The sequence below is a fragment of the Pundamilia nyererei genome, unplaced genomic scaffold (assembly GCF_000239375.1).
Source record: "Pundamilia nyererei isolate P.nyererei 1_Seehausen unplaced genomic scaffold, PunNye1.0 scaffold00054, whole genome shotgun sequence".
Lineage (NCBI taxonomy): Eukaryota > Metazoa > Chordata > Actinopteri > Cichliformes > Cichlidae > Pundamilia > Pundamilia nyererei.
Window position 1 is genome coordinate 2,816,856 of NW_005187455.1, and position 25,126 is coordinate 2,841,981.

The 25,126-nt window shown below is 38.5% G+C and overlaps 1 protein-coding gene across 3 annotated transcripts in view; it reads right to left on the minus strand.

The window, feature by feature from the left end:
* Positions 1-25,126, minus strand: part of slc8a1b (solute carrier family 8 member 1b) — a 135,259-nt gene that overhangs the window by 49,950 nt on the left and 60,183 nt on the right. Inside the window, exon 5 of one of the 3 annotated variants that reach the window (XM_005733735.1) lies at positions 225-331. The exons of 1 other annotated variant lie outside the window; for it this stretch is intronic. In XM_005733735.1, the coding sequence (XP_005733792.1) occupies positions 225-331 (107 nt within the window). Of the gene's footprint in view, positions 1-212; positions 332-25,126 lie in introns of all 3 variants that reach the window. One more of the 3 variants, XM_013910992.1, reaches the window with a different exon arrangement.

A 25,126-nucleotide genomic window follows, 5' to 3' on the forward strand; every position in this document is an offset into this window, starting at 1 on the left:
CACAGACATGCACACAGACAAAGGTGTAGTGGATGTGGTTGATGAGATGACGTACAGTCTGCCGCATGTTCGCTGTCATATTTAGGACACAACAGCAGGAGAACAATAAATCCCCTCCTGTGTGCCTCCATGTGTTAAGAACATGCGGCCTCTGCAGTGCGACGGACACACTGGGGTCAAGGCTTCACTATTCGCAGGATCACGAGGCTCACCCTCTTCCTGACCTTTGGTGTCATTGCTCTCCACCAGGCGAGGCTCCCCAATCTCTATGTAGAATGTTTTGTTCTTCTCATACTCCTCGTCGTCAATTATTTTCACCTTGATGGTTTTGCTGAAGAGAAGGAGGGGGAGGAGGGAGGGGGGGGGGAGAAGGGGAAAAAAGGAGGAGAGAAGAAGAGAAGGCAGAAAAGTGAGGAAAGGACAGGCTGGAAACTGGAAAACCAAGAGGAAACAGAAAAGAGCAGTACTCGACTTTCCCACAGATACACGTCCAGTTATCAGGTTACATAATATTTTCACATGGACGTATCTGAAGGCTGTTCTTTTGCTTTTAAAACTATGGAAGGTTTGCATATTTCCTCTGGATGTCATACTAATCTTTATTATTATGTTATTGGAGCAGCTCACATCCGTCTGGAATGATCAAACTGATATACTCTTTACTCTACCAGCATGATCAAAGCTCAGTTAAATCTTTCAATCCACCATGATATCAGGCATCTTCAGTATAGAGAAAAACAATCTTGAATGTTACCGGCTAAATGAACTGTGGAGAGTTTATCAACTCTGCTAGTCAGTTTGGTGAGTGAGCAGTCGTGAGACATGATGATGAATTTGTCAAATGCAATCAGTCAACTTTTGGGATGCAGTGTTGACAATGCACTTTTTATTTCCACAAGTATTCCCTTTAAACCTTGATGACTGTGGGAAACTTAAGCAAACTTAACAATTCAATTTCCATGAAAATGTGTTGTATCTGATGTTAAAGGCTGGGATATCCAGCCTACATAAAATTAAGAATGCTACATGCATATGCTATAGCAGACAAGCATTTGTGGTTCTAGCTCTATTTAAAGTGTAGAAATTCAGCACATTTTTTAATTAGACATATCTAAGGCACTAGAACAGAAAGATCTCTGCAGCATTATTCATCACCTTCAATTAATGCTTTCAACAAGATGAGGTCAAGATTAGCTGTGCCTTGCAATTTAACACAAGAGAAACTGGCTAGAAATTAGTACAGTGTGAACAACAAACATGCTGACACGCCACGACTAAAATAGCACGAGCAAAATAACCATCTTTCTCTCTCAAAGTTTTATTCCACTGTTGGTCTCCATCTAAATTACAAACAACACATTGACCATTCTTCCGGCAAATTTTTAACAGTGTTTTGTCGAAGAACAAAGACAAGGCAGGGATTTCTTTCTTTGAAAATAGATTTCCACCAATAAAGTATACCAGCAATTCTGGAGAAAGAGTGTGTATCTGTGTATTTATTGTGGCCTTGATCGCATTTGGCATGGCAGCTAATATTCCAGGTCACAGTGCTACAGAGTGGGGTGCGGTGAATGTTGCATTTGTGTGCTGTGTGACTGAGTGCCTCTGGACATATGCTTATGAGTGTGTTTATCTTGTGTTTCCAGTCTGGAACAAAACCCATATTCTAATCCAAATCCACTACAGGCAATAACAAAGACAGCTCAAAATCTGCCCTATAGCATGAGAAATGGGAACATGAACACACAAGCTTATATAAGCGTTATCTCTCATCGCAGACCTGCAACCAATGTGGAATCGTCAGCAAACACCGTGTTAGCAGAATTTGAATCCCTCCCTCTCTCACCACTGAGCATCCATGTGAAAAGTAAAAGGTGTATGACAGTGCATATAAAACTTTCAAATAGAAACATGTGTCAGTCTCTAACATCAGAACAAGAAATATTCAGAAAAGGGCTTAAGGAGTAATACCATACAACAGAATTAGTATTTTATAAAATTTTGCATTGCACTGTTATTCTATTTACAGTAGACTAAAGTAAATAATGATGCCTTTGAGAGAGAAAAAAATAATAGCAGTACTGCACTGTATTTCTACAGTACAATACAGTATGTGTTCTTGCTGTACTGAAGAGTCATGTCATTGTAGTTGGAAAGGCAAGAAATTGAATTCAGGTAACGCTGGACAATTTATGCAGTTAGATTACACTGTAATAACACAGTAATTAAGTGTAAGTTAGCGGAGGAATTTGTTACTTTGTAATAAAGACTTGTGATTGAGGTGTAAGTGAAAGTATTCATTTTGCATAATGATTATTATATGATTATATCATTATCCATCCATTACACTAGAGGGATTAGTCCATTTATCACTGTCCTATAACTGCAGATGGAGAGCAGTCTCCACCCTCTGGGATGGAGAAGATCTCATCCACAGGCTGCCAGCTAACATTCGCACAACAGCTGGAACAGCTGCCTCAAGGTGGAACCATTGAACAAGACACTTGCCACTCCCAAATGATAGAGTGGAGACAGGTTATGTTTACTTTCCCCTTGTGAATAAATTCTGTTTCTACTTCCTATGAATTTACAATTACACCATCTGGACTGACACTATTGTCAGGTTTTCCTCAAGAGTAACCAACTTTGAGAGCCAATAACAGTTTTTGTAATTTTAATTCCTTTTGAAAGCAATTAACAATTTTGTGTGACCCATATTTTAAGCATGTTTTTTTTCCTTTTTTTAATATTGGCAGATTTGCACAGGATTGAGAGCACAGAACTCTGAAATTAACACAAATCACAGAGGGACCCAGAACAACAGCGGTCTCATGTGAATAGGGATCTGGGCTCCATTTTCCCCTAAAAAACAAAAGCATCAGTCACAGGCCAAATGTTTTGTATTATTACCCTCATCTGTCAGTGCCTTTGTAAAACATTCTATTAGTGACAGCTCGCGTGAATATATATATGAATATATGAATATATACTTAAGACTGAAATGAAAGGTTTTGGATTCAGGCTTTTCTTCTGCAAACTTTGAGAATGACGACTTTTCTGTTGAAACTGGCAAACAGATGACCAGCTTACTGGAAAAACAAACACACACTCACGCACACACGCACACACACACACACACACACACACACTGTATGTCTTTACATACTCATGACAAACAAGCATATCCAGACAGTGCATCAGCGCAGATATAATTGATTAATAATGCAGTGGATTTATCATCAGCACCTTCATCTCCTATCCAATCATCCTGGCTATACGGCACGCTGTTTGGTTGCCATGGTGACAACATGTTTGGGTAACCAACAGGGGTGGAGAAGATTGTTTCCAGACCAATAATGTGTGTGTGTGTGTGTGTGTGTGTGTGTGCATGCATGTGTGCGCGTGTGTGTGTCTTTGAGTTTGTCATGACAAGTGAGTGCATTTTAGACAAAGGCCAAATACTTAACATACACTCAACATTTTGTCATTCCCAGGCGGTTTAAAAAAAAACACTTCAGTTTTGTCAGTGGGGCTGGTAATAATGGACACCGGGAGCTGGAAGTTTGAAAAAGTAGAGAAGCCCTCATAAGGACACAGAGGGCAGAATGTGTAACAGTGGCTAAAGTCACGACCAGGCTACCAAGCTACTAAGTGACCCACTTAGTGTTTTGCACTTTGTTTTCCTTTGCTGTCTGGTCAAGTTTAGATACCAAATCTTACTTGGTTAGGTTTGGGAACATGGTTTGGTTTAAGGTATGCCCGTTCAAAATCGACCCTGCATTTTGAAAGATTGTAGCTAAAGGGTGCATTCAATATATATGACAAGTACCAACCTTGTGTGAATCTCTGAGACACCAGCAGGTTTTACAAAACTGTAGTATTTGACACCCTGAGGATGAGGACTGGCTCCCACACTACACTGATTTGTGTGCACATGTGTGAGAGGGACTTTGATAGCCTACACTGTTTGTAGTAACTAGTGCCTCTTTGCCTCTTCCTTTATAATATAATATAAAATAAAGCTGATGTGAACAAAGGTGTGTGATAGTCGCATATCAAATATACAGTTTATGGTTTTCATATAAACATGTGCAAACTCATTGAAGTTGTGCACTCTATAGTCTTTTAGCTTCACCTAACCAAACACTAACATTAGCCAACTGTCAAAAAGAAGACTCCACTCCCCTTTCCAAAAGTCATATTAGTCCCCACAGGTATACAGCACACACTCACTCAGACAGAGGTGGTATCACACTTGCATGGCAGCATTCACAAATGTATCACACTAGCACACTTTCACGCCCATGCATGAGCACACTAAATTTCAGCTGCAGGAATACAAAAATTCACACACACATGCAGATAAGCTCAGGCACGCACATTACTCCAGGGAATACAATGTGTGTACATCTGTGTATTTCCACAGAGACGTCCTCCATCTGACTTTGCTAAAGCGTATGATAAACTAAGGGAACATCTGAGCAGCTGTGATCTCTACTCAACTGCTTCTCCAACACTCCACCACTCCTCCTTTTTCCCCTTTATTGCTTCCACGTTTCACCTCATAGCCTTTCATACATAGGATTTCTGTCCATGCTGGTATAACATCAGAACTCATCAAGAAATAGCCAAACAGATAAAACAACAAATTAAACAGACAAAGAATTGCTCAAAAACAACTGACCTGAGTCACATAAACTACAAACACATACCTTTGGCACTGGGTGACCTCAATGTACCAAAATAGAATTCTCCCCCTCACTTTTCCTTTGTGGTGATCCAAGATACTCCTGTTTGGTTTCATTTTCCACAATGATTTTGTAGGTTCTAGTCTCTGGTGCTCATTGAGTTTGGACAGTTTGACAATAGTAGAGAAGACACTTAGTTACCATTTTGGAAACAGAACAAGGGAGACATCTCTCTTTTTTTTTGCCTTACAAATATGAGTAATTGCTCTAAGCTTTAACTTTTCACCATCTAATTGGATCACCATAATGAGGGTACAAATTAAATATGTCTTAAAGTCTATGCAGCTCAGTGGTCTTTTGATTTTCTATCCAGTTACAGATGTGTGTTTAGCCTAAAATATATTTATATTATAGGGCACGCATGTGACACTAGGATAGCATTTTCCCTAGCCTCACACATCAACATCCCCCATACATCCACACAGGAAGTCGTAGAGCACAACAGGCATTAGCGCGGGTCACTCCCTTCTCCTCAGCAACCTGCCTTAGCGACGTATTTGGATTGGAAAATTTGAGGAACCACCGCTTTATTTTAAGTTTGAGGGGGAAAGTTCCGCTGCTCCGTTGGTGTGTGTGTGTGTGTGTGTGTGTGTGTGTGTGTGTGTGTGTGTGTGTGTGTGTGTGTGTGTGTGTGAAATGGACAGCTGGAAAAAGGAGGGCAGAGGACAACCAAGTCCAAATAACATCACCATGATGGAACAAGCCCGCATGTTTGTCTCTGTTTGTGTCGAAAGTTGTGATTAAAACCCTAATCACTTCAAGTGCTTTTAAAGAAAATGACATAGCTGAGTGTTTACAGCCAACATGTGTTTGTTTGTGTCAGGTTTGCCTGCCTATCTTTTGCCCAAACTGTTTAAAAGTGAGTTTGGAAAAGTAGGAGTTGAGTGTGGTGTGTGCGTGTGCATGTGCTTGTGTGTAAAGAACTAGCTTTTGAGACTGTGAACTGGTTTGTTTGTGTGGAACAGATTGCTGGTGGGTGGACTTTGGTCACAGACTAAACAAAAGAGGCAAGTGTGTGTGTTTGTGTGTGTATATAAGTGTACGTGATATGTATCTGTGTGTCAGCTTGTATGAATGTGTGTGCATTTATTTTAGTTTGAGCTAATTTCACTTTTGCATTAAGAGTCATTATGTAACATACAGAGAACAAGTCTATATATTGATGTCTGCACTTGCATAAATTAGAATTTGGCAGTAATTTTATAAGGAAGAGTATTGGTGATGCCACTTTACAAAAGAAAGGAGGTCTGTGTTGGTGTGTACCGTCTGCATGCAGTGTTTTTATAAGACAAAGCTGATAATGGTGCTGGCCTCTGTGGGAAACTACAACAATAAGCTGACAGCGATCAGCCATGCCTTCTCTAATAAGACCCACTCTGCTCACTAATACGTGTAATCCAGAGTGCATAGAGGCTAATGGATACAAAAAAGGTTACACAAACACACCTGCGATAAGGTTGCAATTAGTTCCTTGTGGACTATAGGGTTTCCAGTTCATCTGACTGCCTATCAGCCCATCTGACTATATGACGTTTTTGTTTTAACGTTATTTATTACTGGCTAAGAAAAAGAGCCTCTCATTTAACGTGTTCACTGATGCTTTTGATTACACAGTTGTGCCATGTATATACTGTTAGCCTGCAGGTCACAGATGTAATTTGCACGTTTAGCCTGTTTCTCAGTGTGGTCTTCTGAAAATAAGTGGTTGTAATTCTAGATGAGAGTTGTGACATACAAAGAAAAAAAATCCTGGCTTGAGTATGACTGGCTGGTTGGTTATAGCGAATCCCTCAAATGTTTAGAGGAAGAGTTTATCAAAAAGATTATCATTCCTTTGAAAACTTTTACATCTTCCAGAGTCAGCTAGAACTGTGTAGGTGTGTGTGTGTTTGTATTTGCGTCAAACCCTCCTCCCCTTGTGTCATTTAAGCTACTTTCTATCATCACCGGGAGTTTCCCTATCTTCTCTCTATTTCTCTCCACACTCTGTTTGGCTATCTCACTCCCCCTTCATTCCTATCTGCAGTATATCTTGCTGGCCAAATAAGGAGCTGGGAAAATCCACGGGACTCCCTGATACACACACACACACACACACACACACACACACACACACACACACACACACACACACACACACACACACACAGATTCTCAGAGGAAATGTTTTTAAAGAGCTTACATCTGATTAAAAAAAACATGTACGTACTAGTGTGTTTATATGTGTGTATATTTATTTATCTTACTGGGATGGAAATCTGTTTGCGTTTTGCAATGTTGAAACGTGCTTTCCTTTACGTAATGTAAATCCTTACAGTTATGGGTAAAGACAGCTCTAGCGTAAGAATTTCCCAGAAATGAGAGCATTTAAAGATACTGCCCACTACACTGATGGAAATGAAATGGTGTCTGGGTGTGTGCGCATGTGTGTCACCTATATTCAACTATTTCTTTACTTTTCGGTAGGTGTTTTTTTTTCTGAGACCAGATAGAGAAGAAGACAGAGAGAGAGAGAGAGAGCGAAAGAAAGTGAGAAAATGGGAACGATATGGAGAAACTAACTAATGTTACTTTTAACCATTCCAGTCAGAATTAAGTAAGAGATTACTTTAAGATGCTGAGTTCAGCAAAGTACTAAACACACTCACATGCACATACACATACACACAAACTGCAAATTATAAACGCAATTAGACTGATAAAATAGTTAAAGTGAAGCATAGGAGAAGGAGTGACAGATGGGTAGGCCACAGAACAGTAAAATGTAAATATAGGGCATACATCATGCTCAGTATCTAGGAACAAACCATACATAATGAGATAGGATACAGAGACAGCCACACAGCATGTGTATGTGTGTATGTGCGTGTGTGTGAGTGAGTTAGATGGAAGCAGAAAAAGAGCAGGAGAGGATATGAATGCTAATCAGCTGATGCGGCCAAACAGGCTGCAGTGCTCCATCGTTTCCAGGGCTTTATGAGCTTTAAGCTGCATGCTGGGATCAGCACTGATGGAGAGTGACGCAGAGTCAAGTGGACTGAAGAGAACTCTGCAGCCACAAGCCACAGTTGCGGCAGTGAAAACATCTCCCTTCAACCAACTGTGCCTTGATGTAATTGTAGACTGCCTGCAGTACAAGGAGCATTTGTTTAGCCCATAGTTAGCAAGCTCGTGCTCTGAGCCTCAAATCTATCATAGGCTTTTTAAAAATGTTGTAACATTTATTTACACCTTTCATGTTCTAACTTCAAGTCTAATTTGTAACATAATTGTATTATTATGAACAACTTATAGCAACATACACAGTATGTCAGTTTGAGCAGATGTATATTGCTAACTGAAATGCTACGCTAGCTTGAAAAAGCAATGCAAAAATGTAAAAAAGGGGAGGTCTAAAAGGTGTAAAATGCAATGATCCAGCCAAAGGCGAAGAAACATTCTTGCATCATATTCTAGCTGCAATGCATTATATCTGTGGAGGCTTTATTAAAGAAGGTTCAAGGGAACTGATATGGTGCATCGGTGTAATCTGAAGATGATGGAATAGGTAAAATATTTAGCGATTGAAAATCTTCATATTCATTTAAAACAGCAGGAAAACACAAGTTTATCTTTTCATTGCTCTCTCCCAATCTCCCAGAGTGACACAGCCTTGCAGAGTTTCAGTACATTCAAAGTTTAGTTTTTTAAATTTTTTATATTTATATATATATATATATTTTTTTTTAAAGTCAGATGTGAAAACCTTCACCTACACTGACACAACAGCACTTGTTGTGGGGGATCTCATTCCTTATCTATTTCCTCACACAACAAGACACAGGTGTCAAAACACTGGGCTGATGATTTCACTGGGGAAAACCATGAAGTGAATGTTTTCATCAAAAGACTGAATAGAGATCGTTTCATTTTCTTTGGTGTCATGTTTCACTTCATGGTCCCTCTGCCTCTCCCTCTGTGTTTCTTTCTTACCTACAAGATCAACATATTTGAAAGTTTGCTGTGGATATTTTTTAATTAATGATTTTTTTAAAGGAGCATTTAAACCCAGGATTTAGATTAATTTAAGCTTAGCTAATAAGATCCAACCTCACATCCAGTTTCAGTAGAACAAGACTGAAGAGGTAAAAATAACAAATTGAAGGCTCCAAAACAGGTATGGTTAAGCCCACTTTCAATTTATCCTCTTTAGAATTTTTTACAATATTTAGAAAGTTCAAGGAAAATTATGTATTTCCATGTGGTTCAGACTGATTAAACTCAATACATCTGCTAGTTCTATAGCTATCTTATTCACTTGTTTTGATCACTTTATCTCCTTATACATACAAAACTCTAACCCTGATCCCGCGGTCTCCATTACCGCTATCACAGGCATTTCCCTTTTCAAAGACAGCTTCTACCTTTACATTATAAAAAAAACCCCTCTAAGGACAGAAAGCATCACCACAACACCCTCACAGCATAAAGATATGGACTTCTAATATTGATGTACATCGCTGCCACAAGGGAATCTAATCACAATCAGATCTTTATGGAAAAAGTGAAGCTATATATAAAAAAACAAATCAGACGTCACTTCACATTTATACATTGCATATGTAATATGCAATGAAGATGTCAGGTGTTACACATTCTCTGTCTTTAAATGCTCTCCCTTTAACATATTTATCACACAGGAGAATATAGTTTGTATAGCCAGGTGCTTTATATTCTCTGTGATTACATATTAATGGCTGTCCAACATGGTTTAAGGTTGTTAGTGATAAAAGGGTAAAGCTAATTCCATCTGTGGTGCATAGGTAGAGGATTACACCTCCTTTTCTCACTCTCTTGCAATTATGCCTTTCATGATTCACTCTCTCTTGAGCTTGTGTATTCAAACAGCAACATTTTACTCTTCAGTATTCATGTGACTCTTATTTCCTTCCATTTCACCACTGTGCCTGTTTGACACACGTGGCTATGGTACATATGTTTACCACAGAATTACTGATTTTCTTTCTGTTTCCATTCACGTTATCCTCAGATACACAATCGATCAGTCAGTGAGCTAGGGGATGTATTTAATGTGTGTATGGAAGGAAGTTCAGACAAATATTCTGCAGACTAGAAGAGAGCAGTGACAACCCTGGGATACAAATAACACATTTCTGCAATACACACTATGTCAAAAGAATCAGACTCATTTTATGAAGTGGTGTACAGGCAGTATAAGCCTATATATTTACTGATCTGTGATGCATATTTATCTAAAAGTGAATTTGAGCTGTTCAAAGTTAAACTGATCTCTCTTATGCTGCTTGACAACATTTTGCTGTCCTCATTCTGCACTGCACTGAGACCTGAAACAGTGATTTAAAAGAAGAAACAATCTGTTTGACCCTGTAAGCTTTGACAAGATGAATGACATTGGCATGTATAGAGACTGCAGGATCCACTACTTCATATTAGAGAAACTATAAACATAACCTAGTCTAGCAAACGTTCCCAAACAGCAACCTCCAGGCCTGAAAAATGAAGCCAATATGAATATGCCAAAAGAGAGTGAATCCCCATGGGAAAATGCTCAACTTGAGAACAGAAATAAACATGCCTGGAAAAATTTGTAAAAAGTTTTGGGTCTCTAGAGCTAATCTCCCGCTTCAGTCCAGCTTTATAAAACCGATTTAAATTACATATTAAAGTTTTAAGTTAGCGAGCGTGCTGCTAGCCATCTGCTAGTCTATACTTTACTAATAGCCTACTAATTTAAGTCACTGAAATCTACTTCTTGACCCTGTAATTGGAGTTGGTGCCTTTTAGAGAGTTTTTTCTCTATGGAGTTTTCTGAAAAATGATATGGCTTTTAGAATGATTAAATTACTATTAGAGTAGAAGCCTGCTCACAAGTTCTGTTCACTGAAATACTAATATTTTATTTGTAGACTTAGATATCTGTGTGTGTGTGTGACGATGCAGCCATACAGTCTATGAATGCATCATTCTTAAGCCTGCTAAATAAAGCTGATAATTCCACCTTCTCATTCAAATATGGTCACTTCTGGTTCAAAATGCAACTCTGCAAACAGGTATGGTGTCTATGCCTATCTTTTATCTACAGTCTGTGGAATTAGCTCCATCCAATATGCTTTTAACAAAGTTTATTACTACCAAAATATTTATTTCTTCAACTGATCCTATTTTTCATGTGCCCACCACAATTTAACTTGTTGTCCTTGAATTTAATTCAATAATAAGGTTTTCCCAGTATATAATTCCTGGGCCTTAATAGAGAATTTTAAACTCTTAATTAGAAATTAAGTGTTGATTGAAAGATGATTACATGAAACAAGCCTCCTTGATTTAATGATCTTTTATTACTACCCTGTAGAGATTTTGGACGTGATGGCAATGTTATAAAAACAATTATTTCGATAGCGATGTTACTGATTAGCATTTCCTGTCTGAAGCAGCTATTTTGTAAAACATTGTACATGCTTGGGTCTAATTTGCTACCAGGAAACAGCATGCACTGGTTGCTGATGTTGAGGCTGACCGCACAAAAGACAGCAGGGGTAAAGCAAATGGCAGCGCTATTCACAGGGCTGGAAACCACACAGTATGCTTCACTGTCTTTCTGTTAACGGCTTGCTCTGTGCCATTTTCCTTTACAAACTTCTGAGGGAGAAAAAAAACTCTTTTCTTTTTCCTCCCGTTGACATTTCCCCTCGTTTCTCAGATCTGCAAAACCTCTTCGTTCCTTCTTTTCCTCACCTACCTCTTCTTGTTGTCTTATTAAGTTTAGCAGTGGCACACTATTCAAGTTGGCAATAACTGCCTCTTTTTCTGCCACTTACACGCAGACTCCAAATCTCTTTCATTTCCACTCCAATTTTCAAATGAATTTTACTGGCATGAAGTGAAGAGGCCCATTCACCTCCCCTCTTCACTACCTTTCTGTTTCTGAGTCCACTTCAGAAAGCTTTATTGGCATGATTCAATGACAATAACTCTTTCACCCTTCCTGCTTCCCCCTCCCTTTTCCCAATTTCTTTGTTTCCCTCTTTGTCGATTGAAGCTGCTTTTTTGGCACGCCTCAAGATAACACTTGCAAAGACAGACCCAAGTGTATAAACTTAAAAAAAAAAGATGCTATGCTGATTTGAATGTCATTTATTTTACTGCTTTCTTGTTTTTGTGTCATATCTTTGCTTCCTACACTTGTTACTGTGATGCTTTTATTTTGCTTTCGTCTTCTTTTTTGCTTTGTCTCTCCTGGCACTTCAAATTATTGTTACAGGATTGAATCTATCTAGATTTAAAACCCGCTGTTTAATTAAAAAACAACAATTAGTAGGAGCCAATTTTCAGTTCCAATTTACACAGTGTGATAATATAGGTTGAATTATGTAAACAGGCATGGCATAGCTTATAAAGCAGTTGCCCAGCTCTACTCTGAACTTTTCTTAAATAACTAAAAATTGCATTGAGATGCCCAGGGGCATGACATGATATTCACTGAGAGAGAAAGAGAGAGAAGAATTTTGATATAAAAAATGTCAATTTTTTATTATGTGGACATTAATTTCCGAACCAGTTAAAAAAAGATAGTTTGATGAGTCTAGGCTTGGCCCCCACATTTAAATATTTTCTGGCATGGAAATAGTTGGTAGAAATATCCAACAACTCCTTATAAGGTTGTGTGTACATGTTTGAATGTATACAACTGTCAGCATGGAACCTGGAGTTTCAGGTCACAGAGAAGACAGTCAGGGAAAATTTACAGTCAGATCTCGCCTCTCCTCTCTCCTCCGCTCGTTCTGTTTCTGTTCTTTCCCTTTTTAACCAAACATGGTTGACTTGTGTTGATGGGAAATGGTCAAGTTAACTTCATTTAACGGCAAAAAAAGTATGGCTTTGATTCTTTTTTTTTTTTAAAAGAGAAGAAATAATTTAAATGCACTGGTTTAAATTTCTCCTCCACTTTTAATATAATTACATATGCAAAACAGGACAAACTGCATGTAAAAAATTGATGTTACAAATGTGTAAATAGCAAAGTGTGCCTACACAGAAATGCTGTTGGTGATCATTCATCACAAAATGTGCCACAAACTAATAAGCTTAATTTACGAACGTGGTTTTACAACTTTGTTCTTCAACCAGAGGCGACCCCTGGTTGAGGTCCACTTGTATAAAATTCTGAATCAATAAACACTTTCCTAATGAAATTATGGTCTCAGATGTTTTAGGTCTAATGAAATACAATGTAAATTTGTAATCTATACCTGTCAATGTCAAAAGAAGCATAAGGCAGGGTCAGAAAACTCACAGCGATTCCATTTGAAAGACAAACCATCTCCTACTGAAGGAGAAGTAAACAAAAAAATGTTTTTCCATGTTATATTTTGGCCTTCAAGGTAGGTCTACCTTTCTTATTGTCATCACCTCACTCTTGTTTGAGCTGCAGGAGTCTAATCTTAGTCTGTAACAGATAGTGCGGAGGTCAGTAATTTGTTAAGAGTCTGATAGAAATGTTGTGTGAATGTTTTTGGCTCTTTGATGCAGTCAGATGAGGTCAAATGTATCTCTTCCACTGTGGAAGCTTAGCTGACCGACCGCAGTTGTCATGCACACACACACGCACACACGCACGCACACCAACACACACACCAACAAAACACAAAACCAAAGCAGACACACACTCGACCTTGAGCTAGTCTTCACAAGTGTATCTGGGAAACTGCATGTGCATTTTGCTTTCATTCACACAGACACAGACTTGAGCACTGTGGCAATCTGATACAGCAGACATGTCAGGCACTTGGCAACAGGCAGGCGTAAATACGTGCACACACGCACACTGCTTCATCTTCAGGACATAAACAGATAGCTGACCCATATACAATCTTTGAGAGCACACACACACACACACACAAACACATATACGCACACCCATATACACAACTTATGATAATATAGTCGTACCGACCGAAGATAAAACAGAAATGACAAAAAGGATGAGATTGACAAGGATGTAAGTATGTCAGTCTCCCCTGCATTACAACGGCATCATAAGGCAAATCAAGTGAGCTATAAACCGATGAGTGTCATCTGCTGATATGACTGATATAACATATTTTGAAAGACAACATTAAAGTGAAAAAGAAACTGAGTGAAAAATTGATAGGAGCCTGTTAAACAGACAAGATAAGACGGTAACACTGTGACTGACGTGAACAGAACTTAGCATGCTAAGATGGCTCCTCAAGGTCCGCTGGGCCACAGGAGTTTAATTTTGGAGAGGTAATTTGCACACAAACAATTAATATTTGTGTCTGTTCAGTGTGCACTCTCCAGGAACAGTACACAGCTTTCTAGGACACAAGAAACAGAGTAAAGACTTTTCAGTCCAAGAAAGTAAACTTAAAAAACTATGATGAAAAGTTTCCTGTTACATTAAAATCCACGCATGAGGAAGAGTGGGTGTTAAACTTAATTGGGAATTCATAATAAGTCACTTTATAAGCCCTACATGACTGAATCAATATGCTGGACTATGATTAACATGCTGCCAAAGCTGGCATGCAAAATACCACAAGCCTTATCTATTGCTCATCTGGAGGACAGATTTAGAGCATGAGGGAGATGAAGAAGATGAGAGGAGACGTTTAGTAATTTATTGGTAATCACCTACCTCTGCTATCTAGGATGTGCACACAATAGAAATCTTGATGTGAAAAGGGACAACTCCTGGCTGATCAACGTCTGTCTATCGTACATCTTTTGCTTTCATAGCTTGTCTGATTAAGATTAAGTATAACATTAAGTTTCAAACCAGGTCACAAACTTCAGATACCGCTCTCAGCCTGCACAGCATTTAAGAAATCAGTCTGTCAGCCACACAAATCACCAGCTTCGCTTTTTAGCTTAAAATATGCCGAGCAAAATCTGATTCATGTTCCTGCTCTTCCCGGTTCTTGGTGCACATAGATCATCTATTTCCTCCACACTGTAAAAACACAGGTGATATCGGAGGGAAGAACAGGAACTGCTGGTCTGATTTCTATAGATGGCACTGAGAAGAGAATAATTGTGTTAGCTAATTACTTATTGTAAATATTGTCTTGATCAGTTTACCGGTAGTGGAGACTTGATGCATATTAAATCAAATCAGACGAAAGGTCAATTATGAAACTGGACCCATATATCAGCTTGGCATTCTCAGTGATAATTGCAGGATGAACTTAATGTTTGGCTCTCTGGGACTAAGAGAAAGAATGGAATTGAAGACAATCATATTTGCACACACAATCCAGATTACAATCGCCTCTAAACAAAATAACCCCCTCATCTAATTTTCTATTTTGCCTCCTACTAAATGAGAAGGGTGCTGAAAGAGGGATGGCGCTGTCATTATCTTGAGATAGATGGATATTTAAGATTAAAGCCTCTAGCATCATTTTTTCCCCCCATTTTGTCTTGCTATTGAGATGGTTTCATCCTCCTTTGTCACGAATAAACCTAAATGCTGAAAATATTTTTATTTGCTTTTCTCCTTTAAAAATCAGAATCCAACACAGTTTTAGCAAAATTCAGTAATTGCAGGCACATTTAATATTTTATCAGCATCCTGGAGTCCAGCAAGGAAAAATTTAAAGCCTATGCAAAACACCACAAAGAAAGCTATCACCATAGCAACATATATACACCCTAAAAGCAAGGTATTTGGGTTAAATTGTTAGAACAAACAAGCATTCTTTACCAAATCGAAATGTTTTGCATTCTGTTCACCATTGTCTGTCCTTTGGCTTAAACCTGTTACACAAACAGGAAGAGCTTGCCTCACTCAATCCACACACACACACACATGCAGATGACACCACTCAGCTCCCAATGTTGTTTCCCTTGAGACTCAACTGTAGCACTGCCGGAAACATGACATAGACTATAGATAGTGTGCTACAGATGGCTTACAAAATGACTAAATAACAACAATAAATTAATAGAATGGAATAGAATAGAATAGGTAAACAAAACATAGAAACTAAAAGGGGGTTTAAAAGGAACTTTATTGCCACTATAAGCTTTGCTCCAATAATATTAGGCGTTTACGCCAATTAAAAAAATAATTTGTACCATTTTCCTTCATGCATGCTTTTGTTGTCATAAATTCCAAGACTCTCAAACATGACATTTAAAATTAGAATAATTTATTCAGCACGTTCTTTACAAAAGCACAAAGTCATCCATGCGCACAAAGGAAATTTGAACTTTCATGGACTAATTATTGCTTAGCAAACAACTCATTTTAATGTTGCTATAATAACATTTTAAACAAATGTTTAAAAGTCATTGCACTGGTACTCCAAAGGCAAGAAACTGTGTCATTGTAATTATATAACAAAACATGTGGAATGAAAAGATTCATGCTGAATATCTTAGGTGGTTCAGTCACTAGTTCAGGTGGTATCTTTGTTCAGTGGTCAATACATATACTGCATATACTGACCTAAACAATTAACACCCCTCCAGAGAGTGATTTTGGGTTCAAAATTCACAAAGGTCAAAGGTTAAATATTGACTGACTGTTACTATTGCACTTTTTCACAGTTATAACTAACCAGACAAGGACTGGTGTTTCCAACAATTGCACATATGTGTGTTAGCAAGTATATAGGCTTTTAAGTGTGCATGATTTGTATACATGAGATCTAACTCTAGTGCATTTGACTGTTTCCTATTCTTAGATCACTCTGTTAAGACTGCTTGCTCAGCATAAAACCATGAACAAAGATGGCCGATAAAAATAAAAGTGAATTCCAGCTTGAAGCTTGGGCTTTATTCTCATCACTAAAGGTCAGTCCTGACAACCAGTTTATTCCTCTGCACCTGCCTCAGCTAATAGATTAAGCTCTTGTATCGATCGGGGAAAGTTCTATTGATTAGAGTGGCTGAGCTTTCCTAAGCAGGCAGAGCATTTTGATAAATGATACGAAAATAAAATAAAATCATCGTTATTGACTTTCATCAGTCCCGGCTCCAAAAACGTATTTGTAAAGGTCACACGGAATCTGATGTAAATCCACCAAAGTAACTTGCAAATAAATATATCAACTTCAGTTTCAGCTTTTCATTTTTCACCATAGCCATACTGTTAGCTTGATATTCTGAAGTCAATCCGCACCCTAAAATTACATTAAATTCAATGAAAAGGTGAGAGTATTCGACTGCCATTCTGACACTGAAATTATTTGCTCATGGACACATCAGTGGGATGCTGCAAGACACAGGTCATGTCATTGCAATACACTTTTCAAAATGCACTTATGGAACTGTGATTCAGTCGTACAGGACCAATCTGAGGATAAACGGATGATAAAAACTATATGATGGGATTAATCTGACCCCATTTTAGGCCAGTGTAGGTTCTCAGTCATCCAGGTCATGGTAATCAGAGGATCTTGAAAAGTTGTTTCACTTCTCATCTCAGAAGAATCCTCAATTCTAAGAACAAATGGTGGAGAGCCCAAAATTCATTGAATTCACGTTTTTTTTCTTTTCTTCAGATTTCCCCTCATTGGGAGTCTAAAAAGGAAACTAAAACATGTTTAGGTAATGAACCAAGCCCAGCTTAATTGCTTCGTATTCTGTCTACATTTTTAATTACTTTTTATATATATGCTTATTTTTTCATTTTGTATGTTTTCCTAATTATATTGTCATAACATTACTGTTTGTAATGTTTACAAAACAGTTTGACTTGCTTTTTTTCTTTAAATGAAATAAAACTTTGTACAACTTCCACAATAGTTGCCTAAGTTTCTTACTGACTTTTGCGTTGGATTCCCGGGAAGTGTTCCCACCAAAACAAGCACAAAACTTTGCATGCAAGACTAACTAACATCATCGTTATTCCACAGTGACGGGCGCATGTTGACAAAGCAATCCTTCCTTTCCTGATGTTACCGGACACATGTCAATCACACCGGCCTGGCAGAGGGGTCACACTCACCCACACACAGTGCCAGTCATCGGGGCCTGCTGTCTCGGACCATTACTTGCTACTAAAGGTATGAGTGACATCCACTGCAAACTGTACTCACTGTCATACAAATGTGCAAAATACACTGGAGATGGCACATGCACCTTTACATATTTCAAAAATATTTATTGTCCGAATTTTAATATGTGACTTACATATACTGTAAGGTATTCAGTGGTGCTTTGTAATATGAAACCCGACTGAAAGAAGTGCTTCAAATCAGTCAGATTTTAGAAATCTATTTATTAAAGGTATACCTCTCACAACTAAGGGAAATATTGGGGAATTAAGTTGGAACATTGACAGTGTGGCACACAGCAGGAAACACTGCAGCCATATTCTCTCTATTAGATTTACCCTGTTTGGTTTTGGGGAAAGTACTGACTGAGCAGAGCAAGCAGGAGGCAGGACACAGGTTGTCCACACACTCACTGAATTCACAGGAGTATTTGCTGTGCCATTCACACATCTGTGCACATTGGTGCATTAAATGGGCCTTGTACTAAGAGGCTGACAGGTTGAAGGCCCTTTTAATGTCTGATTTAAGTGCATTGGACATTTGCGTTCTCACACAGCTGCATAGGGTAATGTCTTTGAGTTCAGGGCTCAAGTGCATATGCCTTAAGTGTCTTAAGTTGCCACATATCCTGAGATTTGCCTTTAATGTTTTATTTACGTGGAATTATGGTATTTTGTCTATTTGTATTTGTTAAGCTTGAAGATTGCACAAATTAAAATATAATAATTTATAATAGTGCTGGAAGAAGAGACTAAGAAAAAAGAGATTGAGTCGCTGTGATTATGTGTAGGATGTATGTACACAGTGATTATGTAATGCGCATGTGCGTGTGCGTATTATTGTGTAAGACAGACAGAAGCACAGTGATAGAAATACAGAGTTGTTGACCTTGCCTGGAAGGTAACCAGCTCGTGACTTGGCAACTTTTCTAACAACAACACATACATATGTACACACACACACACACCACCCACTGCTGTTTTTGCTTATTGCTTGTTTTGCCTAGAAGCATCCATGCTGATTCAGATCATGTCACACTAAGACAGATAAACCTGAAAGTACTGTACACACGTTTTCTTTTTGTTTGTGAGCATGTATCTTTTCAAAAAGCTGCATGGTCTCTATATGCAGCTGGAAACACTGTACGTTGAAGAGAGGACAGCTACTCTTTATGTATGTGTATCAAATACCCCCAAAAGAGGGCTTATGTGGACTATATTTCTGAATTTGTGGGATTTATGTTGTGTGTGTACGTGAGGGTGCCCGTGCAACCAACTGATAAATTGTTTCCTCTTTGGTCTTTTACATTAGCGACTTCATAATTATCACCCCATCTGCTCCTGGAGTTCAACTCGTCTTCTTTTCCACCAATGACTGTAGAAAACACTGTCTGTCCCATTTCACTTCGCAAAATAAAAAAGATTTCTAAACACAGCCAGGAGGATTGCTCAGTGACCCGCAGGTCTCATCAAAGAATCTATTATCTTTAGTCTAAAGGTAACTTGCTGACCTATGAGTAGGTAAAACGTTTTAAGTAAGAAATATAATGTGAAAAGTGTGTTTAGGCAGCATCAAAACCAAAGACAATCACTTGATTCCAGAGTTTTACTGAGTACTATGGCTGTTATTCATAATTTCCACAACAAGAAACTTTGATGAAACAATGTGACTAACTGGTCATCATAGTGAATCATTTAGCAGTTCAATAGCCAGAAATTTCCTTCAGGATTGGATACGCAACGAAAAAAGTAAAACACCAGCAATGGAGGATTTACACGATATATTGTTCAGTGTTAAAAATGTCAGAATGTCACTTTCATGTAATGCTGTTTATGAGAAATCTGAACATTACATTTTTGACAGAGTGGGTCTTTGACCCAGGTTTTTTAGTTTGCTTAGTCTTTTGTTCATTTCCTGCAGGTTATTGAGATGCTAATGTTCAGTTTTGTGTTTCTAGTTCTTAGTTCTTGTTTAATTTTGTTCTGTTTCCCGTTCAGTCTGTCTTGCCTTGTCCTCCCCTGCGTCTCCGGTGAATAGTCTATCATGTGTGTTTATGAATATCAAGTTTGGTGTCACTCTCTTTGTCTCTCGCGTCTTGGCTCTCTCTATTGTCTCTAGCTATTGGCTCCCCATGTTAAGTTGTTTGTCTTAGTCTTCTGTCTCATTGTGTTTCTCGTACTTCCTGTTTTATTCTGTTAGTCACGTGAGTGCGTCATGTTCAGTTTTGCTCCCCCTGTCTCATCAGTTAGATTATGTCCAGCTGTGTTTCCCAGGTGTTTCTTCTCTGCCCTTATTCCCTGTGTCTAGTTATCATCTGCATTTCCTTCTGTTCCTTATTGCAATCTCCTTCAATGCTGTGTGTTCTGCCTGCCTAGGGTCTTCCCAGTTTTCTCGCTATCTGCGAATCGGCAATAAAACTGCCTTTAAGTTCAGCTTTGCTTGTGAGTCTTGCATTTTTGGGTCCTATCCTGCCTGCTTCACACAGCACATATGACACTGGGGGGGGAAAAAAAGAGCCAGGACACAGAGAAGCAGTCTGCTTTCATATAGTGTGTAGGTTGAAATGAACAGGTGGATTCCCAGCAGGGAGAAAGAGCAGCATCCATCTCCATTCTCAGACCAGTTAGACACTGCGAGGGGTTTTGAAATTAACAATGTAACGACGCTACTAATTGGCTGGAAAATTACATTTGGAAAAAACTGTCCACCCTGCAGTGCACTGTGGTCAGTAGGTGCACAGTCATAAAGCCAGCCTTTATGAACATGAGCATATAGATGGAGCTGTTTATAGTATGGGTAACCTTTGTGCCTGTGAAATTACAGATACATTCAGGCACATCCACAACCACGTATTCAGGTGATGCTTTTATATACTTAAAGATTTAAACAGAAACCAGCAAAAACCGACTGTTGCAACTTGTTCTAATGGACTGGAGTCATTGTATACAGTGCAAACTTACACTAACATGAATGTGCATACACGTAGTATTGACATTCTGTTCATCCAGCAAGGCATCAATGTCAGCACACCTCTCAGAATAGAACTGCTGAGGTTTCAGAGAAGAAATCTGAGATGTTTTGGAGCGGAGTCATGAACCTGTGTTAATAAATGTACACAGATGAAACAAGAGGCAAGAAGACATGCATAAAGGAATTGTGTTATTGATTGACAGATAAATATTATGGAATAAGGTGGACCGACAGTAGAACATTCAAGAAACGCTTCATTCTTTGCACAAGACTTTATATTATTGGGACTGCCACACCCTGTACCACAGCTGTTCCCTCAGTGTGGCAGATGGTGGATTGCTTAGATATTAATTTGCAACATTCAATGAAAGCATCTATATGAACCTCCATTCATTCACTTCCGCTTATCCTTTCCAGGGTCGCGGAGGGGTGCTGGAGCCTATCCCAGCTGTCATAGGGCGAGAGGCGGGGTACACCCTGGACAGGTCGCCAGTCTGTCGCAGGGCTAACACACAGAGACACAGACAACCATTCGCACTCACATTCACGCACAGATTCACACCTATGGGCAATTTAGATTAATCAATTAACCTGTCCCCACTAACTATTGTGATTCTTTTCATAAAATCTAAATTTTTCTATGATTTTATATATTCTTCCCTTTTTTTTCTTTTTAAATTAAAACTTAAAGCTTAAAGGTCTGTGTTTTCTTGCACTGCATTCTTGTCCTCAAAGCAGAATGGCCAAATGTGAATGTATATTTATACTCATACTGAGGCAGCAGAACACAATTCTACCTTAAATATGGCTATCCATCAAGAGAATTTAAAGTGCTGTATGAACTCAAGGACTGCACATTAGTGGCCACCTCAGACCAGCTCCCGTCTAAAACACTGTATTCTCTGTTGACAATTGATTGCAGATTATGTGACCCTGGTTGCTGAGGCTTTATTGGTGAAGGATCAATGACCTCCTAGCTGGACTTAGTGGATCATACAAGACCTTTGGGATTTACACACAAACACACACATGCACATCCACACACAAGGCTTTGTGTTTCTAAGTGCCTATTAGATTTCTCCAGGCTCTCAAAGTGACTGTCATTCAGAGCCATGATGGCTGCCTGCCTCTCCGTAGGGACCTGCGCAATTACAGGCTATTACAGGTTGGCACATAGATAGACGCTGCTGCTGCAAGTAAATTTGGGAAAGTAGGGGACAATTTCGAAAATTAGATTTGCAAATGAGGAACTGCCTTTTGTTTAGATTTCTTCAGGCAGTATGCTACTGATATTATTTGTTCAATTTCCTCTGAGCAGATTCAATCATCATCTTAGAAAGGCTATACCCTTAAGATTCCATGAGTCTTCTCAAACAACACGGGCTGTTCTTTGTATTAAAATTACTTTCATGTAAAGTGTAAAAAAATGACCCCCCCAGTAGATGAAAATGCAAATTGTTTCAAATATACATTAATATCTCTTAAGGCTTAATACAGTTCAGTTTCAAACCTGTGAGGTTTTAATGGTGAGTTCTAAATAAAGTAGAGGAGTTACACAAACAGTGAGGTATAAATTTTTTTACCATGAACCCAGCTGGGTGTGACCTTTGATAAACAGAAGCCAGTATTTACACCACTGCAAGACTGATAGCCTCTGCTTTCTCTGACATTTACAGAGTTGGGCTTGAGGTTGCCTCAGGCAAGGGAGATGTAAAGATAGATCAAAAGAAAAAAGAGTTTTTTCTTTAAAAAAAATCGTATTTTTTCTCTTTTAAATCCTGATTTAACACAGTAAGACATAGTAAGCCTGCATTATGTATATTACCTGCCATTGATGTAATCTGTTAATATGTGTATTAAGTAATCACAGTGCTGGAATCATGAAAACCAAACAGGATGAACAACCTATTACAATCAGTCAGCCTTCATCAGCTCAGGTATGCCACATTCACTTCAAGATAGGAAGTCTAGTTTTAAAATAACCTATAACTGAAGTGCAAAGCAAAGACAAACTTTTGATAAACTGACATCCTGTCAAATGTTGCACCTATTTTGTTTTAACAGTTATCACTCAGGCTTGGAAAATAGTCTTAGATACTATACTTAGATACTGAAGCAAAAAATCATCCAGAACAAATTTGTAGCTAAATGTGTGTTTTTGAATAACAGTGATGCTGTAATCAGCTGAGCCTGGTGGACGATGCCACTGTTCACTGTCGATACCTGGGCAGAAAATCGCTTCGTCATGTTTGCTTCCAAAAGAAAAAGAGAAGATTTAGTTTCTCCAAACATTTTATAAAAAAATGAAGAGAAGGTACGAAAAGGGTCTTTACTTAACAATATAAAGCACCTTGAGTTGACTGTTGTTATGATTCATAATAATAAAATATAATTAAATTGAATAAAATATGTATTTACCTCCTCAGAGCAGTAACTGGTGTTCATATAATGGCATGTACTATACTGCTATCTTTTTTGGGGGGCCTGCAAAAAAAAATAAAAATAAAAAATGAAATAAAAAGTATATTTCCAGCAGACTACTGAAATCTATATTTTAAGGCGTAAGAATGTGCTGTTGAAAGTCCAAGGCTTAAAAGTCTTAAGGAGTCTGGTTTCAGGGGACAGATGGTCAAGGCAACGCAAAGTCTGTGATCTGATCCGACATATGAGATGAGGTGAGAGAAAGACAGAAAAAAAGCAGATAGTTTACTAAGCATAATACGAACAGGGGGCCAAGAAAAAGAATTAATTTCAGACATACAAAGAGAGAAAAAACACAGATCAAGTGTCTGTTGAGATTTAGAGGTCAAAAACGTCTCATGTATAATTTTTAAAAATCAAGTCACAGCTTTAATTTAGATATTATCTGGATCTAATGGGTATTAGAGTTTTAAAACCCAATGTTTGGGCTATTTTTCTTATCCCAAGGTTTTACCATTGCAGCTTGCTTTAGTGTAAAAGCATATAAACAAACTGCTCCAAATAAATCAGAATTTTTTCCCCTTAATTTGCCAGTTGGACAGCAGCATAGCAGTTATTAGTGCTCCATATTACTAGGACCTGTTGGAGGATGCTTCACACAGAAGCTGCTGGGTGTAATCGCCATTAAAACTCCCCCACAACCACAGAAAATGCCACCAAGAGTCATGTATCAAGAATACAATAACAAAATTATTAAACAATACTTCTGGCTGTTTCTGGCAGTGGAGATGATTTAGCTCTCAAATTTAGGGCTCCGCTGTGGGTTTTTCAACTATATTAGCGTGCTTGTTGGGGTTTATAGTTTTCTGATATCAGCTATCCTTGAAAATATTAAACCATCATATCTGCCTAGTGTTGCTGTGATTATGCCAGCAGGGGCTCTGCCAGTGAGTGCCTTTACAGTAAATATTTGTACAGTCCTGTGTTCATGCCTGATTCTATACACATTAGAATCCTGCTGCATCAGTTTTTGTTTTTTAGTTTCTTTTAATATCATTCAGCATTTTTTGGTTGCAAGAATCCGAAAGTGTTAACCCCAATCTGTCGCAGCAGATCCAGCACAGGTTTTCCATGGAGAGCAGCTTCTGAGGCAACATCAGTAAAGCATGCTGCTGCTGCAGAGCTTCAACAAGCTTACTTTAGTACACAAGCTGTTTGATTTCTTTATCAGTGTGTGACACAAATCTTCATCATGCTGAAAAGTTGGTGCACAGTTTTCTATCTATATACATTTAATGTGTCAGCATGTTTACTGTGTGAGAAATTGTTTTTTTATATTTAGTAACAAAAACTGTGATGGCTGCTGTTAGGATACATCTGACAAATGTGACAGTGCACATGTTATTGGACATATTAGAATTAATTATTTGCACTGACAGGCAAATAGCAGCCTTTTTAAAGTGATTTCATAAACAGAAAAGGAGGCAAGTCTGCTACGTGTTACTACAGTATAACTCAAACCAAAAGGGTAGGTCGTCAGTGAGAAGAGTACCACTGGAAAAATTACCACTGAGAAATACCTCTGTTTATATATGTGTGTTTGTGTGTAAATGTGTCATTACACATTTTCCATCTGTAAATGACTGTGTGTGTCTGTGCATGTGTCCTTTTACACTTTTTGTTTGCAAAGTCATAAAAAGGTTAAAAATAGCTCTCTGCATGTGTGCCTGTGTGTGAAGGAACACAGTAGGCTACAGTGCCACAGTAACAGTCAACATCTGTCATGTTAAAGCTAAACATGGAAAGTTTTCACCCCCTCTGTGCTCTGTGTGTCATATGGAAGCGTTTAACATGTTATGATTACACATACACACACACACACACACACACACACACACACACACACACACACACACACACACACACACACACACACACACA